Below are 25,090 nucleotides of genomic sequence, written 5' to 3' on the forward strand. Positions count from 1 at the left end.
CAATGGCCTTCTCCTGTGCCTGTGTAACAGGCTCGATAGACCGAATGGCCTTCTGCTGTTCCTGTGTAACAGGCTCGATGGGCTGAATGGCCTTCTCCTGTTCCTGTGTAACAGGCTCGATGGGCTGAATGGCCTTCTCCTGTTCCTGTGTAACAGGCTCGATGGGCTGAGTGGCCTCCTGTTCCTTCGTAACAGGCTCGATGGGCTGAATGGCCTTCTCCTGTTCCTGTGTAACAGGCTCGATGGGCTGAGTGGCCTCCTGTTCCTTCGTAACAGGCTCGATGGGCTGAACGACCTTCTCCTGTTCCTATGTTCCTCTGAGTCTTTCTAATGAGACAGGGAGTTGAGCACAGCCATTAACAGTCACTTCACCTCTGGTTTGTGTTGCTCCTGACGACCATTAGTACTTCACTGTGGAGGAGAAACCCTGAATGCCAGAAAATGTGTTTCATGTTGATAATCTCACTGTAAAGGAGCCAGACTATGTCATCTATGACAGTTATAATCATTTATAGCACTCCGTCGGTTAGAACACTTACTCCTTTGAAAACCATTTTGACAGAATTCCAAATAAAGTTGGAAAGGAAAAAGCCAGGCAGTCCTGCTGTGACTCTTCTCATCACTGGAGAGGACCATGTGTTCATCTCGCTGGATATGGTTTTAGCTCTGGAAGTGCATTCACAAAGCTGGCCAATTAGCACGAACGAAGGTCTAAAGATTGAAGACTGGTTGGGAAAGAAGGTCAGGAGGGATTTCAGAAATGAGCCTTTTTACCTCGTGCCAAAGCAGCCTCTTGATGCGACACAAGGGACACGATCTCAATCACACAAAGGTATTTACCTGTTACAGTCTCGCATGGTTTACACTGGTCTCATTTTAAACTAAACGGCATCAGGAAATACTGAAAAACCTTCCATATACACAATAGAGCAAACCCTCCATATACACAATAGGACAAACCCTCCATATACACAAGACAAATCCTCCGTGTATACGATAGGACAAAACCTCCATAATACACAATGGAGCAAACCCACAATATACACAATAGGACAAACCCTCCATATACATAATAGAGCAAAATGTTCTGTGTTTATTTGTACAAAAGGTTAAGTGTTTAAGGGGTGAGGTTCCTCAGACCTACTCCTATTCTCCGCCGTAACTTCGCAGGAAACCCTGTTTGGTCATAAGTGGGGTTTCCACCGAACTTCTGCCAAAGTTATGGCGGGGAGCAGGAGAGGCCCCATGGAAGGTCACCCCACAAGTGATCCTAGCAAGAACAAACAAAACACAGGAGTTGTGTAGCTGGAGGTCTCTTTTGCAAGAAGATGGCTGGCGTTATTACACCTCATTGCATAAGCACAGCAGGAGTTGGTAAAGACCCAGAGTTCTGTACAAACTGTAGCGAGCTACATGAAGCTACAACGGCAGACTACAGGGAAATGAATGGCGAGACAGGGAGCCTGAGAAGCAGCACAGCTAATTACTTGTTCAGATGTGAACCTGAGGTTTTAACTATATTTTTATCATTGCAGAAATGTGGCGGATTTCATTCTCTCACATTGAGAAGAAGATGCTCTTGAATCATGGCAGCTTAAAGACCTGCTGTGAGAATGGATCACCCAGATGCTGCAGGTTAGACTCGCTGCCTATTACTGTATCCTGCAAACTGCTCTTTGCTCCCATTTAGTAATTTTCTCTCTCTGTATTAAATGGCACGAGGCTGGTGACGTTTAGAAGCTAGGTGCTTAGCGCCTCGGTGTAAAATTCCTCTGCCTGCTGTTAACGGTGGGATGAATCCAGAGAGACCTCATTCGAACTGGTTCAGAGTTTGTCCGCTAATATCAGCAGCAGTCGTTTTATGACATGGAGACAGTTACACTCACGAAAAGACTTGAGGGCAGATTTCCAAATTCATGCTCCTAACGCACAACCAGGAGGGCAGACGAGGGAAGAGTGGAGAGTGAGTGTCCTGATAAATGCTCCAAACGGCTGTGGCTCCATACTGAGAGTGTGCATTTGTAGAATTGTCCTGAAGCTATAATGTTCTGTGTAGAGGCACTGACTCGTACTGAGGTACAGTTTCAGACATACCATGCCCGCGCGGTCACGTGCGTCTTGGGTATCGGCAGGCTCTTCAACCGTGAGAATACAATAACCAAGCCTATTCCTCTCCTCGTTCAACATGAACACATACATACATGGGTCACTGGTAGTGATGACAAGCAGGAATTCAGGGTGATTTTGTTCTTCCGAGGTTACTGTGCCAGCTGAGATCAGCTATCTGGGTACAGACTGGTCCATAAGCCTTAGTACCACACTGGGCATTCACCCTCCATGCTATTTGTGGAGTTAAAGTACTGACTCACACAGACCAATCGGTCCCACATTTGATTTCACTGGATTAGCTAATTGGGATTAGAGCAGCAATGAGCTATGTGAGCTATAATTGGACAGTGCACCCTGGGCTGGTGCGGAGTAAAGCAGCCCGGGTTCGCTGTGTCAGGTTTCTATCCAATACTCCCGCTGTAAGAAGTGCAGATGTGGGCATGATGGGGCTCAGCTTTGACCTTGCATGTGGTTGAGTGACCTATTGACTCACTGCCTAGGCTGACCCGTGAAGAATGGGGGGGTTGGGTGAGTTGTGAGAGAGCAGTTGGCACCTGTGGATCTGTGAGTCAGGGAAGACGGGGGGAAAGTTGGCACAAGAAAGACCTGTAGACTGAAACCACTCTCATTTTTACAGGAAATCCTGTCTGAAGCTTTTGAAACACCTCATCCAAAAACTGAAGGAGAAGAATCCTCGACCACTGTCACGTGTCTGCTCATATCACGCAAAAACAACTCTGCTCCATGCTTGTGTCAAAAGACCCAAGGATGAAACGTGGTCCTTTGAAAACCTTGATATCTGCTTTCTCCAGCTCTTGGATGACTTCATTGATCACCTTCAGAGAGCTAACCTTTCTCATTTCTTTGTCCCCACCTACAATCTCTTCAACCCTTCATTGTTTGATTCAAGAAGCAGAGAGGTGCTTCTGCAGCTGATTGAAAGTGAAAGAAACAAAGGCTTCCCAATCTTCTCAAACTCCATCTAACTGTACAACAGTCAAATATGATTCAACTTCAGATAAATATAAGTGGCAGGACAGGTTGAGAAGGCTGGTAAAAAAGCATACGAGATCCTGGGCTTTATAAATAGCGTCATAGAGTACAAAAGCAAGGAAGTTATGCTAAACCTTTATAAAATACTGGTTAGGCCCCAGCTGGAGTATTGTGTCCAATTCTGGGCACCACACTTTAGGAAGGCTGTCAATGCCTTAGAGAGGGTGCAGAGGAGATTTACTAGAATCATAGAATCATAGAAGTTTACAACATGGAAATAGGCCCTTCGGCCCAACATGTCCATGTCGCCCAGTTTATACCACTAAGCTAGTCCCAATTGCCTGCACTTGGCCCATATCCCTCTATACCCATCTTACCCATGTAACTGTCCAAATGCTTTTTAAAAGACAAAATTGTACCCGCCTCTACTACTGCCTCTGGCAGCTCGTTCCAGACACTCACCACCCTTTGAGTGAAAAAATTGCCCCTCTGGACCCTTTTGTATCTCTCCCCTCTCACCTTAAATCTATGCCCCCTCGTTATAGACTCCCCTACCTTTGGGAAAAGATTTTGACTATCTACCTTATCTAGGCACATCATTATTTTGTAGACTTCTATAAGATCACCCCTAAACCTCCTACTCTCCAGGGAAAAAAGTCCCAGTCTGTCCAACCTCTCCCTATAAGTCAAACCATCAAGTCCCGGTAGCATCCTAGTAAATCTTTTCTGCACTCTTTCTAGTTTAATAATATCCTTTCTATAATAGGATGACCAGAACTGTACACAGTATTCCAAGTGTGGCCTTACTAATGTCTTGTACAACTTCAACAAGACATCCCAACTCCTGTATTCAATGTTCTGACCAATGAAACCAAGCATGCTGAATGCCTTCTTTACCACCCTATCCACCTGTGACTCCACTTTCAAGGAGCTATGAACCTGTACTCCTAGATCTCTTTGTTCTATAACTCTCCCCAACGCCCTACCATTAACAGAGTAGGTCCTGGCCCGATTCGATCTAACAAAATGCATCACCTCACATTTATCTAAATTGAACTCCATCTGCCATTCATCGGCCCACTGGCCCAATTTATCAAGATCCCGTTGCAATCCTAGATAACCTTCTTCACTGTCCACAATGCCACCAATCTTGGTGTCATCTGCAAACTTACTAACCATGCCTCCTAAATTCTCATCCAAATCATTAATATAAATAACAAATAACAGCGGACCCAGCACCGATCCCTGAGGCACACCGCTGGTCACAGGCCTCCAGTTTGAAACACGACCCTCTACAACTACCCTCTGGCTTCTGCCGTCAATCCAAGTTTGTATCCAATTGGCTACCTCACCTTGGATCCCGTGAGATCTAACCTTATGTAACAACCTACCATGCGGTACCTTGTCAAAGGCTTTGCTAAAGTCCATGTAGACCACGTCTGCTGCACAGCCCTCATCTATCTTCTTGGTTACCCCTTCAAAAAACTCAATCAAATTTGTGAAACATGATTTTCCTCTCACAAAACCATGCTGACTGTTTCTAATCAGTCCCTGCCTCTCCAAATGCCCGTAGATCCTGTCTCTCAGAATACCCTCTAACAACTTACCCACTACAGATGTCAGGCTCACCGGTCTGTAGTTCCCAGGCTTTTCCCTGCCACCCTTCTTAAACAAAGGCACACCATTTGCTACCCTCCAATCTTCAGGCACCTCACCTGTAGCTGTCGATGATTCAAATATCTCTGCTAGGGGACCCGCAATTTCCTCCCTAACCTCCCATAACGTCCTGGGATACATTTCATCAGGTCCCGGAGATTTATCTACCTTGATGCGCGTTAAGACTTCCAGCACCTCCCTCTCTGTAATATGTACACTCCTCAAGACATCACTATTTATTTCCCCAAGTTCCCTAACATCCATGCCTTTCTCAACCGTAAATACCGATGCGAAATATTCATTTAGGATCTCACCCATCTCTTGTGGTTCCGCACGTAGATGACCTTGTTGATCCTTAAGAGGCCCTACTCTCTCCCTAGTTACTCTTTTGCCCTTTATGTATTTGTAGAAGCTCTTTGGATTCACCTTTGCCTTATCTGCCAAAGCAATCTCATGTCCCCTTTTTGCCCTCCTGATTTCTCTCTTAACTCTACTCCGGCAATCTCTATACTCTTCAAGGGATCCACTTGATCCCAGCTGCCTATGCATGTCATATGCCTCCTTCTTCTTTCTGACTAGGGCCTCAATCTCCCGAGTCATCCAAGGTTCCCTACTTCTACCAGCCTTGCCCTTCACTTTATAAGGAATGTGCTTACCCTGAACCCTGGTTAACACACTTTTGAAGGCTTCCCACTTACCAGACGTCCCTTTGCCTGCCAACAGACTCTCCCAATCAACTTCTGAAAGTTCCTGTCTAATACCTTCAAAATTGGCCTTTCCCCAATTTAGAATTTTAACTTTTGGGCCAGACCTATCATTCTCCATAGCTATCTTAAAACTAATGGAATTATGATCACTGGTCCCAAAGTGATCCCTCACTAACACTTCTGTCACCTGCCCTTCCTTATTTCCCAAGAGGAGGTCAAGTTTTGCCCCCTCTCTAGTCGGGCCATCCACATACTGAATGAGAAATTCCTCCTGAATACACTCAACAAATTTCTCCCCATCCAAGCCCCTAATGCTATGGCTGTCCCAGTCAATGTTGGGAAAGTTAAAGTCCCCTACTATTACCACCCTATTTTTCTTGCAGCTGTCTGTAATCTCCTTACATATTTGCTCCTCAATTTCCCGTTGACTATTTGGGGGTCTGTAGTACAATCCTATCAAAGTGATCCTCTCTTATTTTTCAGTTCTACCCATATAGACTCAGTGGGCGAACCCTCGGATATATCCCCTCTCACTACTGCCATGATGTTCTCCCTAATCAAGAACGCAACTCCCCCTCCTCTCTTACCTCCTGCTCTATCTTTCCTATAGCATCTGTACCCTGGAACATTGAGCTGCCAGTCCTGCCCCTCCCTTAGCCATGTTTCAGTAATAGCTATAACATCCCAGTCCCATGTACCCATCCATGCCCTGAGTTCATCTGCCTTGCCCATCAGACTTCTTGCATTGAAATAAATGCATTTTAATCTAGACTTCCCTTGGTCTTTGCCCTGCTTTCTCAGACCATCTGTCCGGTCATGTTTTGTACACTCTCCCTTACTGCCTTTTGTTTCTGTCACCACTTTACTTCCCACTGACTTCCTGTATCGGTTCCCATCCCCCTGCCACTTTAGTTTAAACCCTCCCCAACAGCACTAGCAAACACTCCCCCTAGGACATTGGTTCCAGTCCTGCCCAGATGCAGACCGTCCAATTTGTACTGGTCCCACCTCCCCCAGAACCGGTTCCAATGTCCCAGGAATTTGAATCCCTCCCTCTTGCACCATCTCTCAAGCCACGTATTCATCCTAGCTATCCTGTCATTCCTACTCTGACTAGCCCGTGGCACTGGTAGCAATCCTGAGATTACTACCTTTGAGGTCCTACTTTTTAGTTTAACTCCTAACTCCCTAAATTCAGCTTGTAGGACCTCATCCCGTTTTTTACCTATATCGTTGGTACCTAAATACACCACGACAACTGGCTGTTCACCCTCCCCCTCCAGAATGTCCTGCAGCCGCTCCGAGACATCCCTGACCCTTGCACCAGGGAGGCAACATACCATCCTGGAGTCTCGGTTGCGTCCGCAGAAACGCCTGTCTATTCCCCTTACAATCGAGTCCCCTATCACTATAGCTCTGCCACTCTTTTTCCTGCCCTCCTGTGCAGCAGAGCCAACCACGGTGCCATGAACCTGGCCACTGCCACCTTCCCCTGGTGAGCCATCACCCCCAACAGTATCCAAAACGGTATACCTGTACGAGAGGGGGATGGCCACAGGGGACCCCTGCACTACCTGCCTGCACCTCTTACTCTGCCTGGTGGTCACCCATTCACTTCCTGCCTGTACTCCCTTTACCTGCAGCGTGACCAACTCGCTAAACGTGCTATCCACGAGTTTCTCTGCATCGCGGATGCTAGGTGCCAGGATTGAGGGACTTCAATTATGTGGAGAGACTGGAGAAGCTGGGGTTGTTCTTCTTAGAGCAGAGAAGGTTAAGGGGAGATTTAATAGAGGTGTTCAAAATAATGAACGGTTTTGATAGAGTAAATAAGGAGAAACTGTTTCCAGTGGCAGGAGGGTCAGCAATCAGAGGGGACAGATTTAAAATAACAGGCAAAAAATCCAGGGGGGAAATGAGGAGAAATCTTTTTTACGCAGCGAGTTGTTATGATCTGGAATGCACTGCCTGAAAGGGCGGTGGAAGCAGATTCAATAATAACTTTCAAAAGGGAATTGGATAAATACTTGAAGGGAACAATTTACAGGGCTATGGGGAAAGAGCAGGGGAATGGGACCAATTGGATAACTCTTTCAGAGAGCCAGCATAGGCTTGATGGGCCGAATGGCCTTCTGTGCTGTATCATTTTATGAAATGAGAACTTGATAAGTATTTTGAACCAATCTGGATCAAACACTAAACACTAAAATCCTGCTTTCACCTTAACTCAGGTGCAAACACTGCACGATTTATTGGGATCAAAAAGCATTCAGTCAAACTGTTGAACTTCATACAAAGATAAGTGCATTCAAATATAATAGTGCAGTAGGAACCTCAGATTATTAGAAGAGCAGGAACTTGGTTAAGTGGTTAAATCTATCCATATTTAATATAATGAACCTTATGCCCACATGCACTTCCTGTTAGCTTTCTCCATTATAAATTCCTATGCGCTGTAACACCACCAATGGCGACAAGGTGTAATTACAGTGTGACAAGTTTACATACGCAGTTTCCATTATAAATGGGGACATTGGATATTATAATGGGAATATGTAAAAATAAGGACAAAATGGGGACTGGATTACATCTGCATGCACTGGCCCAATGATTTCCTGCCCTTGAGCCCCACTCTGGCTGAAAACCACACTTGCTCTGGACTTCCTTTGTTCAATGCCACAGAACGTTGACTGGTAGGATTTTAAAAATGGGGTAGAATGCACACCCTAACCCTAACCTTACTTCTGGTTAGCAGTTTCTCATCATGCTTTTGTGTCAACATTTTTCATTCAGTTTTGCTGTCCACTTATGATGTAGTTGCAGGCTCTGGCACAAGGTGACTGAGAAGCCAGTTTCTGAATTCTAATTCCACCTCCACGTTCTGTATAAAAATACTTTTATTCATCAACTGAATGGGTAACACCATAAGCAATTTACTAGTAACTATAATATTGTGGCTCTCATTTTATATTGGTTTTTAAATGTGGATTAGTTTGTCTTTGGGTTTCATTCCTTTCCATTTGTTATACCGAATGTGTCAGGTTTATAATCTGCAGAGGTCAGAGCCTGTTATTGAATTGTGTGGCCACATACATTGATGCAAAATAGACATTAAAAGCAGTTTTAATTATTTATTATATTAAACTTCACTCCTGCACACACTTCCTGTCACTTTTTACCATTATAAACTCCTATGTCCACATCTGCTGTAGTGCCTTCACTGGTGGGAGGATGTAATTACAGTGTGACAGTTTCCATTGTAAATGTGGACATCGGAATTTAACATTTCATGTTAAAATATTACCTCCCATTTAAATTTTTTAGGCAGCATACACGTTTCAATGCAGCTTTTAAAAAAATGCACATTGTACCAAAATTCTCTGCAGATTTCCACAAGTATTCATTACCTCATAGGTCAACGAAGGGTCAAATGATCACAGATCGGTTTATTTAAATGTCAATAATTGAGAAGTTTTGTTCGATCTGCTTGGTCACTGATTGCAAAGGACTGTAATAACCAACCTGATACACCTCACTACAAGGCCCCAATCATGGCAGTAGTTTTCACAGAGTTTATCTTCAGTGTTAATCCGATCCCCCCAAAGGAGAATCTGTGGGAGATTAAAAACAGGGAGAAATTTTAGTATAAGAGTGGATTCACCAAATGATGCTTCTTATTCTTCATTCCTTTGCTTTTATAATATAAACTACAGAACCAAAGAAGTTTACAACATGGGAGGCATTCGATCCATCATATCTGTTCTAAGGAGAAATATTGTTTACTTTACATAAAACTTGTGATTTCAAATTGCTCGATTGTTTTATTAAATGGGAACCTTAAAAAACAAGTTGATATGTAAGTTACTGGTGATGAATAAATGAAAAGATTTTAACCTTGACTTTGCATCAGTTACTGGGTGCAATATTGCAATAACAAGCCATTCCACCTTGAGAGGGAAAATGAACAAACTTGCCCGTCATGCCTTGCCCGGCCCAAGAGTTCGAGTGCCAGCTCAAAAGGTAAACAAATGCAACACTAATATATTCCCAGAGCAAATTAAAAATTAAAGGCTTTCCCTGGGGTGGGGGACTGCTTTGTTTCTGATGTTCTGTGAACCTTACCTTGTCTGATCACGAGTTCAGTGAAGCACCAACAAAGGATGAGAACGCTAAATGCGTCCTATAGAGCTGGTGTGTTGTTGCTCAGTGGATCATGTTTGTCCTACAGTGCCTCTTCCTGCTTTCAACTGTCAATTTTTTACACTGCAGTTTTTTTTCCAATTGACCGTTCTGTTCATTCCCCAACTGACCGGTGACATTTCATCGAATTTTTGACAGAGGAAACCTATTTCACCAGTTGCGTTTTTCATGCCACTGAAAGGGGTCTGTGCCAGAATGGGATTTGGCCATTAAAATGAAGTGAGCGCTATCTGGCATGTGGGGAGTTAGTCTGAATTACAGGATTCCTGTCCCATTGGTTCATGCCCTTCACTGTTGCAGGCAGAATGTTAGTGCTTCAAAAGGTGATCAAAGGAATTCCACAAATTAAGAACACCTAAATATATTGCCCAGCATTTTGAATCAATGTGACATGATGCTGAGTTTGGTTTCCTATATGACATGCCATCTGATGAGCTTGCTCTTAAGCCTACGTGAGCTCCTTTGTGGCTACGTCTTATTCAGTGCCTCAAGCCTGTATGGAGCTGGGCTTCCTTTGCAAGGTCAGAAGTTGTGAAAAAACAAATTGGATGCTAATCAAAGATCTTGTTCAGTCAAGTAAAAGCTTCCCACGACTCATCCTTTTTAATGAGCAGTGTAATGTCCATACATTCTTCTAGTACCTTTTTTCCCCCTTACCTGGGAGCTCATGCAAGTGGCTAATTCAACTTATTCTAGGCAACGTAGACATTGCAACTATTTCCTTGAGATTTGACCACTTACTGTGGCGGGCCAGAGAAAGGAAAGGAGCTCCAGGGCGGATTGACTGTCTAGATCTCAAAGCCACGTCACTGATCTCAGCCCTGTATCACAGCTGGAAAATACCGCAAATATCCCCTCGGTCTCCAACAACAGTCTAGATCTTGAGGTTAGCGAAGTCTACCCCAGCTTGTATTTCAGGATTGAGATCTTGGCCACTATTGTTTATTCTTCTGGGCCTTGTAGACTATAGGGACCATGCATTGCCGTTGTGATCAATGTGGATATATCTCTCTATCCAGTTAAAGTGGACTTAAGCTAGGACCAAGACCTCAGATGTTGATGTACAGAATTCCACATCTGTGCCCATGTTGCAGTTTCATTTCCCCATAATGCTCATAAGGGCAGCAATTCGCACATTGGGTTCAGTCTAACTTTTACAACGGATAGACAAGGAGGAGGTTGGCCAAACATTTACTACAAAGTTCAACGACCAGCAAGCAGTGTGTTGTTTAGTTCATAGAACGTAGGAGGTGCTAGAAAGTTCTGGGTAAAATTGCCCATGGATTGGAAGGTAGTAAATATGACCCCGCTACTCAAAAAAGGAGGGAGAGAAAAAACAGGGAACTACAGGCCAGTTAGCCTGACATCAGTTGTCAGGAAAATGCTGGAATCTATTATTAAGGAAGTGGTAACAGGACACTTAGAAAATCATAATATGATTAGGCAGAGTCAACATGGTTTTATGAAAGGGAAATCGTGTTTGACAAATTGATTAGAGTTTTTTGAGGATGTAACTAACGGGGTAGATAAAGGGGAACCAGTAGATGTAGTATATTTGGATTTTCATAAGGCATTCGATAAGATGCCACATAAAAGGTTGTTACATAAGGGTAAGGGCTCATGGGGTTGGGGGTAATATATTAGCATGGATTGAGGGTTGGTTAACGGACAGAAAACAGAGAGTAGGAATAAACCGGTCATTTTCAGGTTGGCAGGTTGTAACTAGTAGGGTGCCGCAAGGATTGGTGTTTGGGCCTCAGCTGTTTACCACATATATCAATGACTTAAACGAGGGGACCGAATGTAACGTATCCAAGTTTGCTGACGATACAAAGCGAGGTGGGAAAGTAAGCTGTGAGGAGGACACTGAGTCTGTAAAGGGATAGAGACAGGTTAGTGAGTGGGCAAGAAGGTGGCAGATGGAGTATAATGTGGGGAAATGTGAGGTTATTCACTTTGGTAGGAAGAATAGAAAAACAGAATATTTCTTAAAAGTTGAGAGACTAAGAAATGTTGGTATTCGGAGATCTGGGTGTCCTTGTACACAAATCACAGAAAGTTAACATGCAGGTACAGCAAGCAATTAGGAAGGCAAATGGTATGTTAGCTTCTTTTGCAAGGGGATTGGAGTACAAGAGTCAGGAAGTCTTGCTGCAATTATATAGGGCTCTGGTTAGACCACACCTGGAGTACTGGGTGCAGTTTTGGTCTCCTTACCTAAGGAAGGATATAATTGCCTTAGAGGGGGTACAACGAAGGTTCACTAGATTGATTCCCGGGATGAGAGGGTTGTCCTATGAGGAGAGATTGAGTAGAATGGGCCTATACTCTCTCCCGAGTTTAGAAGAATGTGAGGTACTCTCATTGAAACATATAAGATTTTGAGGGGGCTTGACAGGGTAGATGCTGAGAGGCTGTTTCCCCTGTCTGGAGAATCTAGAACTAGGGGTCATAGTCTCAAATGGCCAACCTCATCTTAGGACTGAGATGAGGAAAAATTTCTTCACTTGGAGGGTTGTGAATCTTTGAGCATCCATAGCCCTCTGGGGTAGAGAGTTCCAGTCGTTAAGTATATTCAAGGCTGAGATCGATGGATATTTGTACACTAAGGGAATCAAGGGATATGGGGATCAGGCAGGAAAATGGAGTTGAGGTTGAAGATCAGCCATTATAATGAATGGCAGAGCAGGCTCGAGGGGCTGTCTGGTCTACTCCTGCTCCTATTTCTTACGTTCTTAAAATTCTAGTTCTGTTCCTGGTGGTACAGGGTTGTTCCATGTGAACGTATGTGTTTCATGCAAGTCGGATGTATGTAAACACTGGAGCAGTTTTACTCCTGACTATGTAACAGGGCAAATGTCTGGCTTGGGTAATGTTTAATCTCAGAGACCTGAGCTCAGCCAAAGTAAAGAATTACAGAAGGGACAACTTGGCTCAGTTGCAACAATCTCACCTGTGTCTAAAGGTTGTGGGTTCAAGCCCCACTCAGGAACCTGACCACTTGGCTAGGCTGACACTTCAGTGCAATACTGATGGATACTTGACCCCCCTCCTATTTCTCATCTACATGCTGCCCCTCAGTGACATCATCTGAAAACACAATGTCAGGTTCCACATGTACGCTGACGACTCCCAGCTCTACCTCACCACCACCTCCCTCGACCCCTCCACTGTCTCTGATTTGTCACAGTGCTTGTCTGACATCCAGTACGAGATAAGCAAAGAATTCCTCCAATTAAATATCACGAAGACCAAAGCCATTGTCTTCGGTCCCCACCACAAACTCTGTTTCCTCGCCACCGACTCCATCCCTCTCCCTGGCCACTGTCCGAGGCTGAACCAGACCGTTTGCAACCTCGGCAGGTGGTGAGAGAACCAACACAAGGGAAAAACTTACTTGACCTCGTCCTCACCAATCTACCTGTCGCAAATGCATCTGTCCATGACAGTATTGGTAGGAGTGACCACCGCACAGTCCTCGTGGAGACGAAGTCCCGTCTTCGCACTGAGGACACCATCCACGTGTTGTGTGGCACTATCACCGTGCTAAATGGGATAGATTCAGAACAGATCTAGCAGCTCAAAACTGGGCATCCATGAGGCGCTGTGGGTCATCAGCAGCAGCAGAATTGTATTCCAGCACAATCTGTAACCTCATGGCCCGGAATATTCCTCACTCTACCATTACCAACAAGCCAGGGGATCAACCCTGGTTCAATGAGGAGTGTAGAAGAGCATGCCAGGAGCAGCACCAGGCGTACCTAAAAATGAGGTGCCAACTGGTGAAGTTACAACTCAGGACTACATGCACACTAAACAGCGGAAGCAACATGCTATAGACAGAGCTAAGCGATTCCACAACCAACGGATCAGATCAAAGCTCTGCAGTCCTGCCACATCCAGTCGTGAATGGTGGTGGACAATTAAACAACTAACGGGAGGAGGAGGCTCTGCAAACATCCCCATCCTCAATGATGGCAGAGTCCAGCACGTGAGTGTAAAAGACAAGGCTGAAGCGTTTGCAACCATCTTCAGCCAGAAGTGCCAAGTGGGTGATCCATCTCGGCCTCCTCCTGATATCCCCACCATCACAGAAGCCAGTCTCCAGCCAATTCGATTCACTCCACGTGATATCAAGAAATGGCTGAGTGCACTGGATACAGCAAAGGTTATGGGCCCCGACAACATCCCAGCTGTAGTGCTGAAGACTTGTGCTCCAGAACTAGCTGCGCCTCTAGCCAAGCTGTTCCTGTACAGCTACAACACTGGCATCTACCCAACAATGTGGAAAATTGCCCAGGTATGTCCTGTCCACAAAATGCAGGACAAATCCAATCCAGCCAATTACCGCCCCATCAGTCTACTCTCAATCATCAGCAAAGTGATGGAAGGTGTCGTTGACAGTGCTATCAAGCAACACTTACTCACCAATAACCTGCTCACCGATGCTCAGTTTGGGTTCCACCAGGACCACTCGGCTCCAGACCTCATTACAGCCTTGGTCCAAACATGGAAAAAAGAGCTGAATTCCAGAGGTGAGGTGAGAATGACTGCCATTGACATCAAGGCAGCATTTGATCGAGTGTGGCACCAAGGAGCCCTAGTAAAATTGAAGTCAATGGGAATCAGGGGGAAAACTCTCCAGTGGCTGGAGTCATACCTAGCACAAAGGAAGATGGTAGTGGTTGTTGGAGGCCAATCATCTCAGCCCCAGGGCATTGCTGCAGGAGTTCCTCAGGGCAGTGTCCTAGGCCCAACCATCTTCAGCTGCTTCATCAATGACCTTCCCTCCATCATAAGGTCAGAAATGGGGATGTTCGCTGACGATCGCACAGTGTTCAGTTCCATTCGCAACCCCTCAAATAATGAAGCATGCAGCAAGACCTGGAAAACATCCAGGCTTGGGCTGATAAGTGGCAAGTAACATTCACGCCAGACAAGTGCCAGGCAATGACCATCTCCAACAAGAGAGAGTCTAACCACCTCCCCTTGACATTCAACGGCATTACCATCGCTGAATCCCCCACTATCAACATCCTGGGGGTCACCATTGACCAGAAACTTAACTGGACCAGCCATATAAATACTGTGGCTACAAGAGCAGGTCAGAGGCTGGGTATTCTGTGGCGAGTGACACCTCCTGACTCCCCAAAGCCTTTCCACCATCTACAAGGCACAAGTCAGGAGTGTGATGGAATACTCTCCACTTGCCTGGATGAGTGCAGCTCCAACAACACTCAAGAAGCTCGACACCATCCAGGACAAAGCAGCCCGCTTGATTAGCACCCCATCCACCACCCTAAACATTCACTCCCTTCACCACCGGCACACAGTGGCTGCAGTGTGTACCATCCACAGGATGCACTGCAGCAACTCGCCAAGGCTTCTTCGACAGCACCTCCCAAACCCGCGACCTCTACCACCTAGAAGGACAAGAGCAGCAGGCACATGGGAACAACACCACCTGCACGTTCCCCTCCAAGTCACACAGCATCCCGACTTGGAAATATATCGCCGTTCCTTCATCGTCGCTGGGTCAAAATCCTGGAACTCCCTTCCTAACAGCACTGTGGGAGAATCTTCACCCCACGGACTGCAGCGGTTCAAGGAGGCTCACCACCACCTTCTCAAGGGCAATTAGGGATGGGCAATAAATGCCGGCCTCGCCAGCGACGCCCACATCCCATGAACGAATAAAAAAAAATTTCACCCTGAGCTAAGCTTCCGACCCCATAGCCGCTCCGTCATCAAGACCGCCTGCTTCCACCTCCGTAACATCGTCCGTCTCCACCCCTGCCTCAGCTCATCTGCTGCTGAAACCCTCATCCATGCCTTTGTTACCTCTGGACTTGACTATTCCAATGCTCTCCTGGCTGGACACCCATCTTCCACCCTCCATAAACTTGAACTCATACGAAACTCTGTTGCCCGTATCCTAACTCGCACCAAGTCCTGTTCTCCCATCACCCCCTGTGCTCGCTGACCTACGTTGGCTCCTGGTCTGGGAACACCTCGATTTAAAAATTTTCATTCTTGTTTTCAAATCCCTCCATGGTCTCGCCCCTCCCTATCTCTGTAACCTCCCCCAGCCCGACAACCCTCCGAGATCTCTGTGCTCCTCCAATTCTGGCCTCTTGTCCATCCCCCAATTTTAATTGCTCCACCATTGGTGGCCGTGCCTTCAGCTGCCTAGGCCCTAACCTCTACCTCTCTCCTCCTTTAAGACGCTCCTTAAAACCTACCTCTTTGACCAATCTTCTTATGTGGCTCGATTTCAAATTTTGTTTGCTAATCGCTCCTGTGAAGCACTTGGGACATTTTATTACGTTAAAGGCGCTATATAAATGCAAGTTGTTGTTGTTGCTGCACTGTCGGAGGGTCAGTACTGAGGGAGCGCTGCACTGTCGGAGGGTCAGTACTGAGGGAGCGCTGCACTGTCGGAGGGTCAGTACTGAGGGAGCGCTGCACTGTCGGAGGGTCAGTACTGAGGGAGCGCTGCACTGTCGGAGGGTCAGTACTGAGGGAGCGCTGCACTGTCGGAGGGTCAGTACTGAGGGAGCGCTGCACTGTCGGAGGGTCAGTACTGAGGGAGCGCTGCACTGTCGGAGATACTGTCCTTTAGATAGCATATTAAACAGAGGCCCCCTGTTCAGCCGCATCCTTTGGGATGCCGTGAGGATGTGAAAGGTGCAATATTAATGCAAGTTCTTACTGGACTCAAGAATAATTAGCATTGTTCTGAAGTAACAGTGTCACAGTAACAGTGACTGTAAACTACTGCTTGCTTTAAGGATCTTCTGAGTCGAAGGGTGGCACTGTAATTACTTAACTGAACTTCTAATAGGGATTTTAAAAAAAAGTGGAAATCTGAACTAAAACCAGGAAATGCACAGTGGTCCAATCGGTATCAGAAAGAGAAAAGATAGATTAATTCTTTAAGTGGGACATCACCACAATTTCCAGCTTATGTCCTTAAAAAGGAATGAGGAGGGAGCAGGACTTCCAACCTCAAAGCACTTTAAACAGGTCCACAACCGTCTGAATTACCCCCAGCACACACTGCAAACTAATTCATACCTTCCTACGAACTCCACTTCCATCATATCTGCTGTGCTAAATAAGATGTGTTTAAAATGAATTGTATGAACAACTTGTATTGTGGTATGGGAGCACCGAGCACAGAAACCTCCACACGGGACTGACCGACCGGGGCATCAGCCGAGGCATCGACACAGACATGGACATTTAAAACTGGAATTGACAGCGTATTTATTCATCTTCCAATAAAATACAATCAAATGTGCAGAAAGTGTAACATCAACATGCAGAGACAGTTCACGTGCCCACTGTCCCATGTCTGTTGTCCCAGCCATCGAGCGGAACCTCATATGTTCCTTCCGCAAAAGGGCGGCCTCAGTAGAAAATAACATTCCATGTACAAAAAAGAAAAAAAGCAATTCTTCAAAGGACATTCTTTTCAGTTTGCAAACAGTGAAGGGTGCAGGAAGGTACATTGTCCGAGTACTTTGGGATATAGCCTGTGCAGAAACTCATGTTTTGTTGAGGTGTAGAATTCAGGTTTTGTTTTTCTGTTACAGAAATGACAGCGGAGACAGGGCGCACGGTTTCAGTTTCTCTGCAGAGATATAAACGTGTAAATTACCCAATCGTTCGGCTGCACCATTTAAAACAACAATTCTCCTTTGGCTTCGTCCTCTTAATTTTAATGTTCAGGAACTATTTGAGGCTTTTCTGAATTGAAACAATCCTTTATTCAGGATATTTGCCTTCTAATATTTTTGTCACCATCAGAACCCAACATGCACCTGGTCTTCTGTCAATGTAATTGGGAGACAGCACTCTCGCTGTGGGGAGTGTCGGACACCCCCCCGCTGTGGGGATTGGAGTGTCGGCCTCCCCCACCCCGTCACGGGGAGAGGGGCATCGGAACCCCACCTACGGGGAGAGGAGTGTCGGAACCCCCCCCCCACCCCAGCTGAGATTGGGAACTCAGCAGACTGAAGGATTCACTTTCAGCACCACACGCTCCTGCACCAATCCATTCCTGCCACACTTCAATTTATAAAGAGACGTCTTTAAAACTCATTTCTTCAGGGTGCGCGTCGTGCTCTCCTTGTAAGTGGGATGAGTAATTTCTGGGAGTCCAGCAATGTTGGTTCACAGCTCCCTGAGGAGAGCAGTGGGCACAAACTATGAAAATAACTCCAACCATAAAAATTCAGGCTGCAGTCCAGGTAGTCAGGAGGCGAGCTATCAGTGACCCATGAGAATAACTTGAACCTGGCATCGGGGCCCAAACTAGTCTTGGTCTCAGTCCGATAATATAGTCCCCTCAGAGCAGTGAGAACTTTAGTGTGGGTTACAGTACGAGAAATACTATGACCCTGGAGAGGAAGTAGAAAACCAAACATCACGAGCTGAAATATTACACCAACACTTTCTTTTAAATCAGAGCCTGAAGTTCAGTTTCCCAAAGGAGTAAGTTATTCCGAAGACAAACATCAGTCCTTATTTTCTAATACTGCTGTTTCCACTGATGAGAAAGTGCTTTCTCTGCAGGGATAGTTTGAGCTAGAATTCAGCACGTGCCATTTGGTACTCTTCCATTTATCTTCTTGCTTTCCTCTTCAAGTACAAATGCCACAATTGGATGCAGTGCTGTTTGTACTGAAATAATTTAGTCACAGACTGAGACTAATGCTTATTAAAGACAAAGAACAGTAAACATTTCATCAAGAAATGCCCAGATTTATGATCTGTCATAGATACATCTGTAATGTATAAGGTTTTAAATCGTACTTTGTTCCAGCCCCTTCTACCTTGCCCACGATCTCTGCGCCCTTCACTGCGAGAAGTTGCCTGCTCACGCTCGTACTCCTTCTTCATCTTGTTTTGCTCATATCTTTTCGCCATTGTCAGAAGCTCTTCGGGAACCGGCTGCACATGGAGCAATCACATCAAACATACACTGACACATAACAGAACCGGCTGCACCCCGAGCCCCGAGATATCACAACTGGACCTGATTATAGAGATGGAGCAATAAATCTGCCTCACACCCTAACGACAGACTGCAGGTGGACATAGAATTACATAAAATGTACAGCACAGAAACAAGCCATTCGGCCCAACTGGTCTATGCTGGACGCTGGTGTTTATGCTCCACATAAGTCTCTTCCCTCCCTACTTCATCCTTCAACTAACCCTATCAGGATACCCTTCTATTCCTTTCTCCCTCATGTGTTTACCGAGCTTCCCCTGAAATGCATCTATGCTATTTGCCTCAACTACTCCTTGTGGTAGCGAGTTCCACATTCTCACCACTTTCTAGTAAAGTCCTGAATTGCCTATTGAATTTTTTAAAAATTCGGATGTGGGCGTCGCTGGCGAGGCCGGCATTTATTGCCCATCCCTAATTGCCCTTCAGAAGATGGTGGTGAGCCGCCTTCTTGAACCGCTGCAGTCTGCGTGATGAAGGTTCTCCCACAGTGCTGTTAGGAAGGGAGTTCCAGGATTTTGACCCAGCGACGATAAAGGAACGGCGATATATTTCCAAGTCGGGATGCTGTGTGACTTGGTGGTGTTGTTCCCATGTGCCTGCTGCCATTATCCTTCTAGGTGGTAGAGGTAGCATGTTTGGGAGGTGCTGTTGAAGAAGCCTTGGCGAGTTGCTGCAGTGCATCCTGTGGATGGTACACACTGCAGCCACTATGCGCCGGTGGTGAAGGGAGTGAATGTCTAGGGTGGTGGATGGAGTGCCAATCAAACGGGCTGCTTTGTCCTGGATGGTATCGAGCTTCTTGAGTATTGTTGGAGCTGCACTCATCCAGGCAAGTGGAGAGTATTCCATCACACTCCTGACTTGTGCCTTGTAGATGGTGGAAAGGCTTTGGGGAGTCAGGTGAGTCACTCGCCACAGAATACCCAGCCTCTGACCTGCTCTTGTAGCCACAGTATCTATGTGGCTGGTCCAGTTAAGTTTCTGGTCAATGGTGACCCCCAGGATGTTGATGGTGGGGGATTCGGCGATGGTAATGCCGTTGAATGTCATGGGGGGGGGGTGTGGTGGTTACACTCTCTCTTGTTGGAGATGGTCATTGCCTGGCACTTGTCTGGCGCGAATGTTACTTGCCACTTATCAGCCCAAGCCTGGATGTTATCCAGGTCTTGCTGCATGCGGGCTCGGACTGCTTCATTATCGGAGGGTTTGCGAATGGAACTGAACACTGTGCAATCATCAGCGAACATCCCCATTTCTGACCTTATGATGGAGGGAAGGTCATTGATGAAGCAGCTGAAGATGGTTGGGCCAAGGACACTGCCCTGAGGAACTCCTGCAGCTATGTCCTGGGGCTGAGATGATTGGCCTCCAACAACCACTACCATCTTCCTTTGTGCTAGGTATGACTCCAGCCAATGGAGAGTTTTCCCCGATTCCCATTGACTTCAATTTTACTAGGGCTCCTTGGTGCCACACTCGGTCAAATGCTGCCTTGATGTCAAGGGCAGTCACTCTCACCTCACCTCTGGAATTCAGATCTTTTGTCCATGTTTGGACCAAGACTGTAATGAAGTCTGGAGCCCAGTGGTCCTGGCAGAACCCAAACTGAGCATTGGTGAGCAGGTTATTGGTGAGTAAGTGCCGCTTGATAGCACTGTCAACAACACCTTCCATCACTTTGCTGATGATTGAGAGTAGACTGATGGGGCGGTAATTGGCCGGATTGGATTTGTCCTGCTTTTTGCGGACAGGACCTACCTGGGCAATTTTCCACATTGTCGGGTAGATGCCAGTGTTGTATTAGTGACTATCTTATATTTATGGCCCCTAGTCCTGGTGTCCCCTGCAAGTGGAAACATCTTCTCTATGCAAACCCTTTAATAATTTTAAAGAGAAAACTCTTCTTTTCACCCCAGCCTGTTCAGCCTTTCAGATGTGTAAGTGTGCCTGAGCGCAAGAACACCCAGTGACACTTGATCCATTCAATTCACATACATATGATTTCGACTGAACACAGCTGGTTTATTTATTTCTTGACTGAGTAATGGGCGATTCTGTTGTTGAGGAGTTGCACAGTCCCAGACGATGATTTTTCCATCAGTTCATTTTACTGGGGCTGGGGTACAGGAAATGTTATTCTCAAGCTGTGTGGGCAGTACCAAAGCAGAAAATCTCCCTTTTAATCCTCCCGGTACTGAAGTTAGTGTACCATTTAGCTGCAACCCTTCATTCAGCCTACATCTATTCATCTGCTCCTTCATATGGGGCGTTAGACTAGAGTAGAGTTAACTGATCTGCTCAGTGAATTACTGACACGCAATACTGGGCTACAGAAATATACCTGACAAGCTCTTTCCAGAATTGCAATCAACTCCGCAGCAAATCTCCAATCACTCCTCGTGATGAGAGTTATAGCTGATCCAGTGCGACTGAAAGAGAACACAGCACAGTTAAAAGAAAAATAAAGCCTCAGTGTCCTGGGGAACTGCATTATGCAGCAAGAGCGGCAAACTGCACAACATGTTTACAAGGAAGGTACAACTTGGCCGTTATCACTGAAAAGTTGGAGAAAGCGAGTTGTTCTGTCTCCTGCCCAAAGGGACAGCATGCTATCTGGGAGCGTTGCTGCACTGACTACCCTCTGGGAACTGATTGGAAATAAACACCAGGTGAGTGAAGGGATTGAGCCACTAACAGAGTGGTTAAAGCTGTAGATGAGCACGTGGACATTGCTGATATTTCACAACAGTACTAATGAAGTGAGAGGGTTAATGGCAGACAGAATGGGGAGCGTGCCGTCAGGGAGGAGGGAGCGTGCAGTCAGGGAGGAAGGAGCGTGCAGTCAGGGAGGAAGGAGCGTGCAGTCAGGGAGGAGGGAGCGTGGGGAGCGTGCAGTCAGGGAGGAGGGAGAGTGGGGAGTGTGCAGTCAGGGAGGAGGGAGAGTGGGGAGCGTGCAGTCAGGGAGGAGGGAGAGTGGGGAGCGTGCAGTCAGGGAGGAGAGAATCACCGAAGAGCTGGTATTAAGTAGATTTGTGGAGGTGGAGAAGGACTCCGGACCCTCCCACCGTTTTTGAACAAGCTGTGATAGTCGGATAAGAAGCAATTTTATGATATTTTCCAGTGGCAAACAACAGCTGAGATCATGAGTCCAATATAAGTTTTTAAGATATGAAGAACATAAGAAATGGGAGACCAAACGGCCCCACGAGCCTGTCCACCATTCAATAAGATCATGGCTGATCTTCGACCTCAACTCCACTTTCCCGCCCAGTCCCCATATCCCTTGATTCCCCTAGAGTCCAAAAATCTATCGATCTCAGCCTTGAACATATTCAACGACTCAGCATCCACAGCCCTCTAGGGTAGAGAATTCCAAAGATTTACAACCCTCTGAATGAAGAAATTCCTTCTCATTTCAGTCTTAAATGACTGACTTCTTATCCTGAGACCATGCCTCCTAGTTCTAGACTCTCCAGACAGGGGAAACAGCTTCTCAGCATCTACCCTGTCAAGCCCCCTCAAAATCTTATATGTTTCAATGAGATCACCTCTCATTCTTCTAAACTCCAGAGAGAATAAGCCTATTTTACTCAACCTCTCTTCATAGGACAGCCCTCTGATCCCAGGAATCAATCTAGTGAACCTTCGTTGCACCACCTCTAAGGCGAGTATATCCTTCCTTAGGCAAGGAGACCAAAACTGCACCCAGTACTCCAGGTGTGGTCTCACTAAAGCCCTGTACAATTGAAGGGGTTTACCAAGTTTTTTCTACTTTATCTAGATCCAAAGACAGATACAAAATATGAAAATCTAAGTAAATATATTTCAGAATTTCCTTAGCAAAAGGATGATAAAGATATGGATCAGACTGCCAGTGTGAGTGGGTGAATAGGGACATTGAAGGGGTTTGAAAATAGAAATAGACAAACTCTTTTCATTTGAAATGGTTGCTGGTTATTCCATTTGATGAATATCTGATCTATAAAAGGTGATGGGTGTGGTGGGAAACATCTTTCCCTGGTTTGTCATGCTGTCTCTCATTGCACCTAGGTGAGGAGTTTCAATATCTGCGCCCTACAGAAAGACTTGGATCAAATTCTACAGTACTGATCACCAACATTCTGGGAATCACACCTGAATTCCACGTCTGTGCAATGTGGGCGAGAGCAGGTGAAGGGTCTCCAGCAGTCCAGATTTCTTTTTTGGGGAGGTGGGGCTTTCTGGAACAATACTGCAAGGGTACAGAAGAGGGGGGGGGGTGAGACAGAGGGAGAGAGAGAGAGATAAGATGGAAGATTGAGAGAGCGGGAGGGAAAGGGGCGCGGGAGGGAGAGTATCGCTGCTATTTAACTATAAGAGAATGATTATTGCTCTCCTTACCCCGCTCTGCCTGTGCGCCCGATTCTGTGCACATACTCCTCTATATTGCGCGGGAAGTCGAAGTTGAACACGTGCGTGATATCGTGCACGTCAAGCCCGCGTGAAGCAAGATCGGTGGCGATAAGAATCCGGACTGTCCCTGAGGAGAAGAGAGTTGTTTTCATTTCTTTTTAATCCTCCAGCACCACACATTCTCCAGTTTCAGATCATCCCGTCAAGTTTTCATTCACAAATCTGTAAGATGCTTTTGATGACTTTTGCTGATTAATAGGTTTTAATTACCAGCCCACATTACAGGTCGGTAAACTCAAAACCAGTTTGCGTTTTGTTTTTGGCACGAGGAATGCCGGCTCTCCCGGTGGTTAATGCGGTGAGTGTCAGGGTCATACGGGGGGGGGGGGGCGGGAGGTCACACAGAGCGAGAGGTCACACAGAGCGGGGGGAGGGGGGCGGGAGGTCACACAGGGCGGGGGGCGGGAGGTCACACAGAGCGGGAGGTCACACAGAGCGGGGGGGAGGGGGGGCGGGAGGTCACACAGAGCGGGAGGTCACACAGGGCGGGGGGCGGGAGGTCACACAGAGCGGGAGGTCATCACACAGAGCGGGAGGTCATCACACAGAGCGGGGGGGGGGCGGGAGGTCATCACACAGAGCGGTGGGGGAGGGGGGGGCGGGAGGTCATCACACAGAGCGGGGGGGGGGGCGGGAGGTCATCACACAGAGCGGGGGGGGAGGGGGGGCGGGAGGTCATCACACAGAGCGGGGGGGGAGGGGGGCGGGAGGTAATCACACAGAGCGGGGGGGAGGGGGGGCGGGAGGTCATCACACAGAGCGGCGGGAGGTCATCACACAGAGCGGGGGGGGGGGGGGGGGGCGGGAGGTCATCACACAGAGCGGGGGGGGGGGCGGGAGGTCATCACACAGAGCGGGAGGTCATCACACAGAGCGGGGGGGGGGGGGGGCGGGAGGTCATCACACAGAGCGGGGGGAGGGGGGGCGGGAGGTCATCACACAGAGCGGGGGGGGGCGGGAGGTCATCACACAGAGCGGGGGGGGGAGGGAGGTCATCACACAGAGCGGGGGGGAGGGGGGCGGGAGGTCATCACACAGAGCGGGGGGGGAGGGGGGCGGGAGGTCATCACACAGAGCGGGGGGGGAGGGGGGGCGGGAGGTCATCACACAGAGCGGGGGGGGAGGGGGGGCGGGAGGTCATCACACAGAGCGGGGGGGGAGGGGGGAGGTCATCACACAGAGCGGGGGGAGGGGGGGCGGGAGGTCATCACACAGAGCGGGAGGTCATCACACAGAGCGGGGAGGGGGGGAGGGGGGGCGGGAGGTCATCACACAGAGCGGGGGGGGAGGGGGGGCGGGAGGTCATCACACAGAGCGGGGGGGAGGGGGGGCGGGAGGTCATCACACAGAGCGGGGGGGGGAGGGGGGGCGGGAGGTCATCACACAGAGCGGGGGGGGGGAGGGAGGTCATCACACAGAGCGGGGGGGAGGGGGGGCGGGAGGTCATCACACAGAGCGGGGGGGAGGGGGGGCGGGAGGTCATCACACAGAGCGGGGGGGAGGGGGGGCGGGAGGTCATCACACAGAGCGGGGGGGGGGAGGGAGGTCATCACACAGAGCGGGGGGAGGGGGGGCGGGAGGTCATCACACAGAGCGGGGGGTGAGGGGGGGCGGGAGGTCATCACACAGAGCGGGGGGGCGGGAGGTCATCACACAGAGCGGGGGGGGGGGAGGGGGGGCGGGAGGTCATCACACAGAGCGGGGGGGGCGGGAGGTCATCACACAGAGCGGGGGGGGAGGGGGGCGGGAGGTCATCACACAGAGCGGGGGGGGCGGGAGGTCATCACACAGAGCGGGGGGAGGGGGGGCGGGAGGTCATCACACAGAGCGGGGGGGGGCGGGAGGTCATCACACAGAGCGGGGGGGGGAGGGAGGTCATCACACAGAGCGGGGGGGAGGGGGGGCGGGAGGTCATCACACAGAGCGGGGGGGGGAGGGGGGGCGGGAGGTA

General features: G+C 47.8%; 2 protein-coding genes across 3 annotated transcripts in view; one reads left to right on the top strand and one right to left on the bottom strand.

Annotated features, from left to right (window-relative positions):
• LOC137321663 (cyclic GMP-AMP synthase-like) overlaps positions 1-22,919 on the top strand; it is a 33,946-nt gene extending 11,027 nt beyond the window's left edge. The window contains exons 3-6 of one of the 2 annotated variants that reach the window (XR_010962877.1): positions 563-832; positions 1,536-1,657; positions 9,376-9,485; positions 22,738-22,919. Coding sequence is in view for 1 of the 2 variants with exons in the window: in XM_067984165.1 (XP_067840266.1) it covers positions 563-832; positions 1,536-1,635; positions 2,747-3,095 (719 nt within the window). In the remaining variant the exon portion in view is untranslated. Of the gene's footprint in view, positions 1-562; positions 833-1,535; positions 1,658-2,746; positions 3,519-9,375; positions 9,486-22,737 lie in introns of those variants that run through there. The other variant, XM_067984165.1, reaches the window with a different exon arrangement.
• The window catches only part of LOC137321662 (probable ATP-dependent RNA helicase DDX43), a 59,998-nt gene continuing 51,825 nt past the window's right edge, over positions 16,918-25,090 (bottom strand). The window contains 4 exon segments of the mRNA XM_067984164.1: positions 16,918-17,301; positions 18,486-18,623; positions 21,029-21,116; positions 23,068-23,206. Coding sequence (XP_067840265.1) covers positions 17,293-17,301; positions 18,486-18,623; positions 21,029-21,116; positions 23,068-23,206 — 374 coding nt within the window. The 3' untranslated portion in view covers positions 16,918-17,292.

Source organism: Heptranchias perlo, chromosome 5, assembly GCF_035084215.1.
Source record: "Heptranchias perlo isolate sHepPer1 chromosome 5, sHepPer1.hap1, whole genome shotgun sequence".
NCBI lineage: Eukaryota > Metazoa > Chordata > Chondrichthyes > Hexanchiformes > Hexanchidae > Heptranchias > Heptranchias perlo.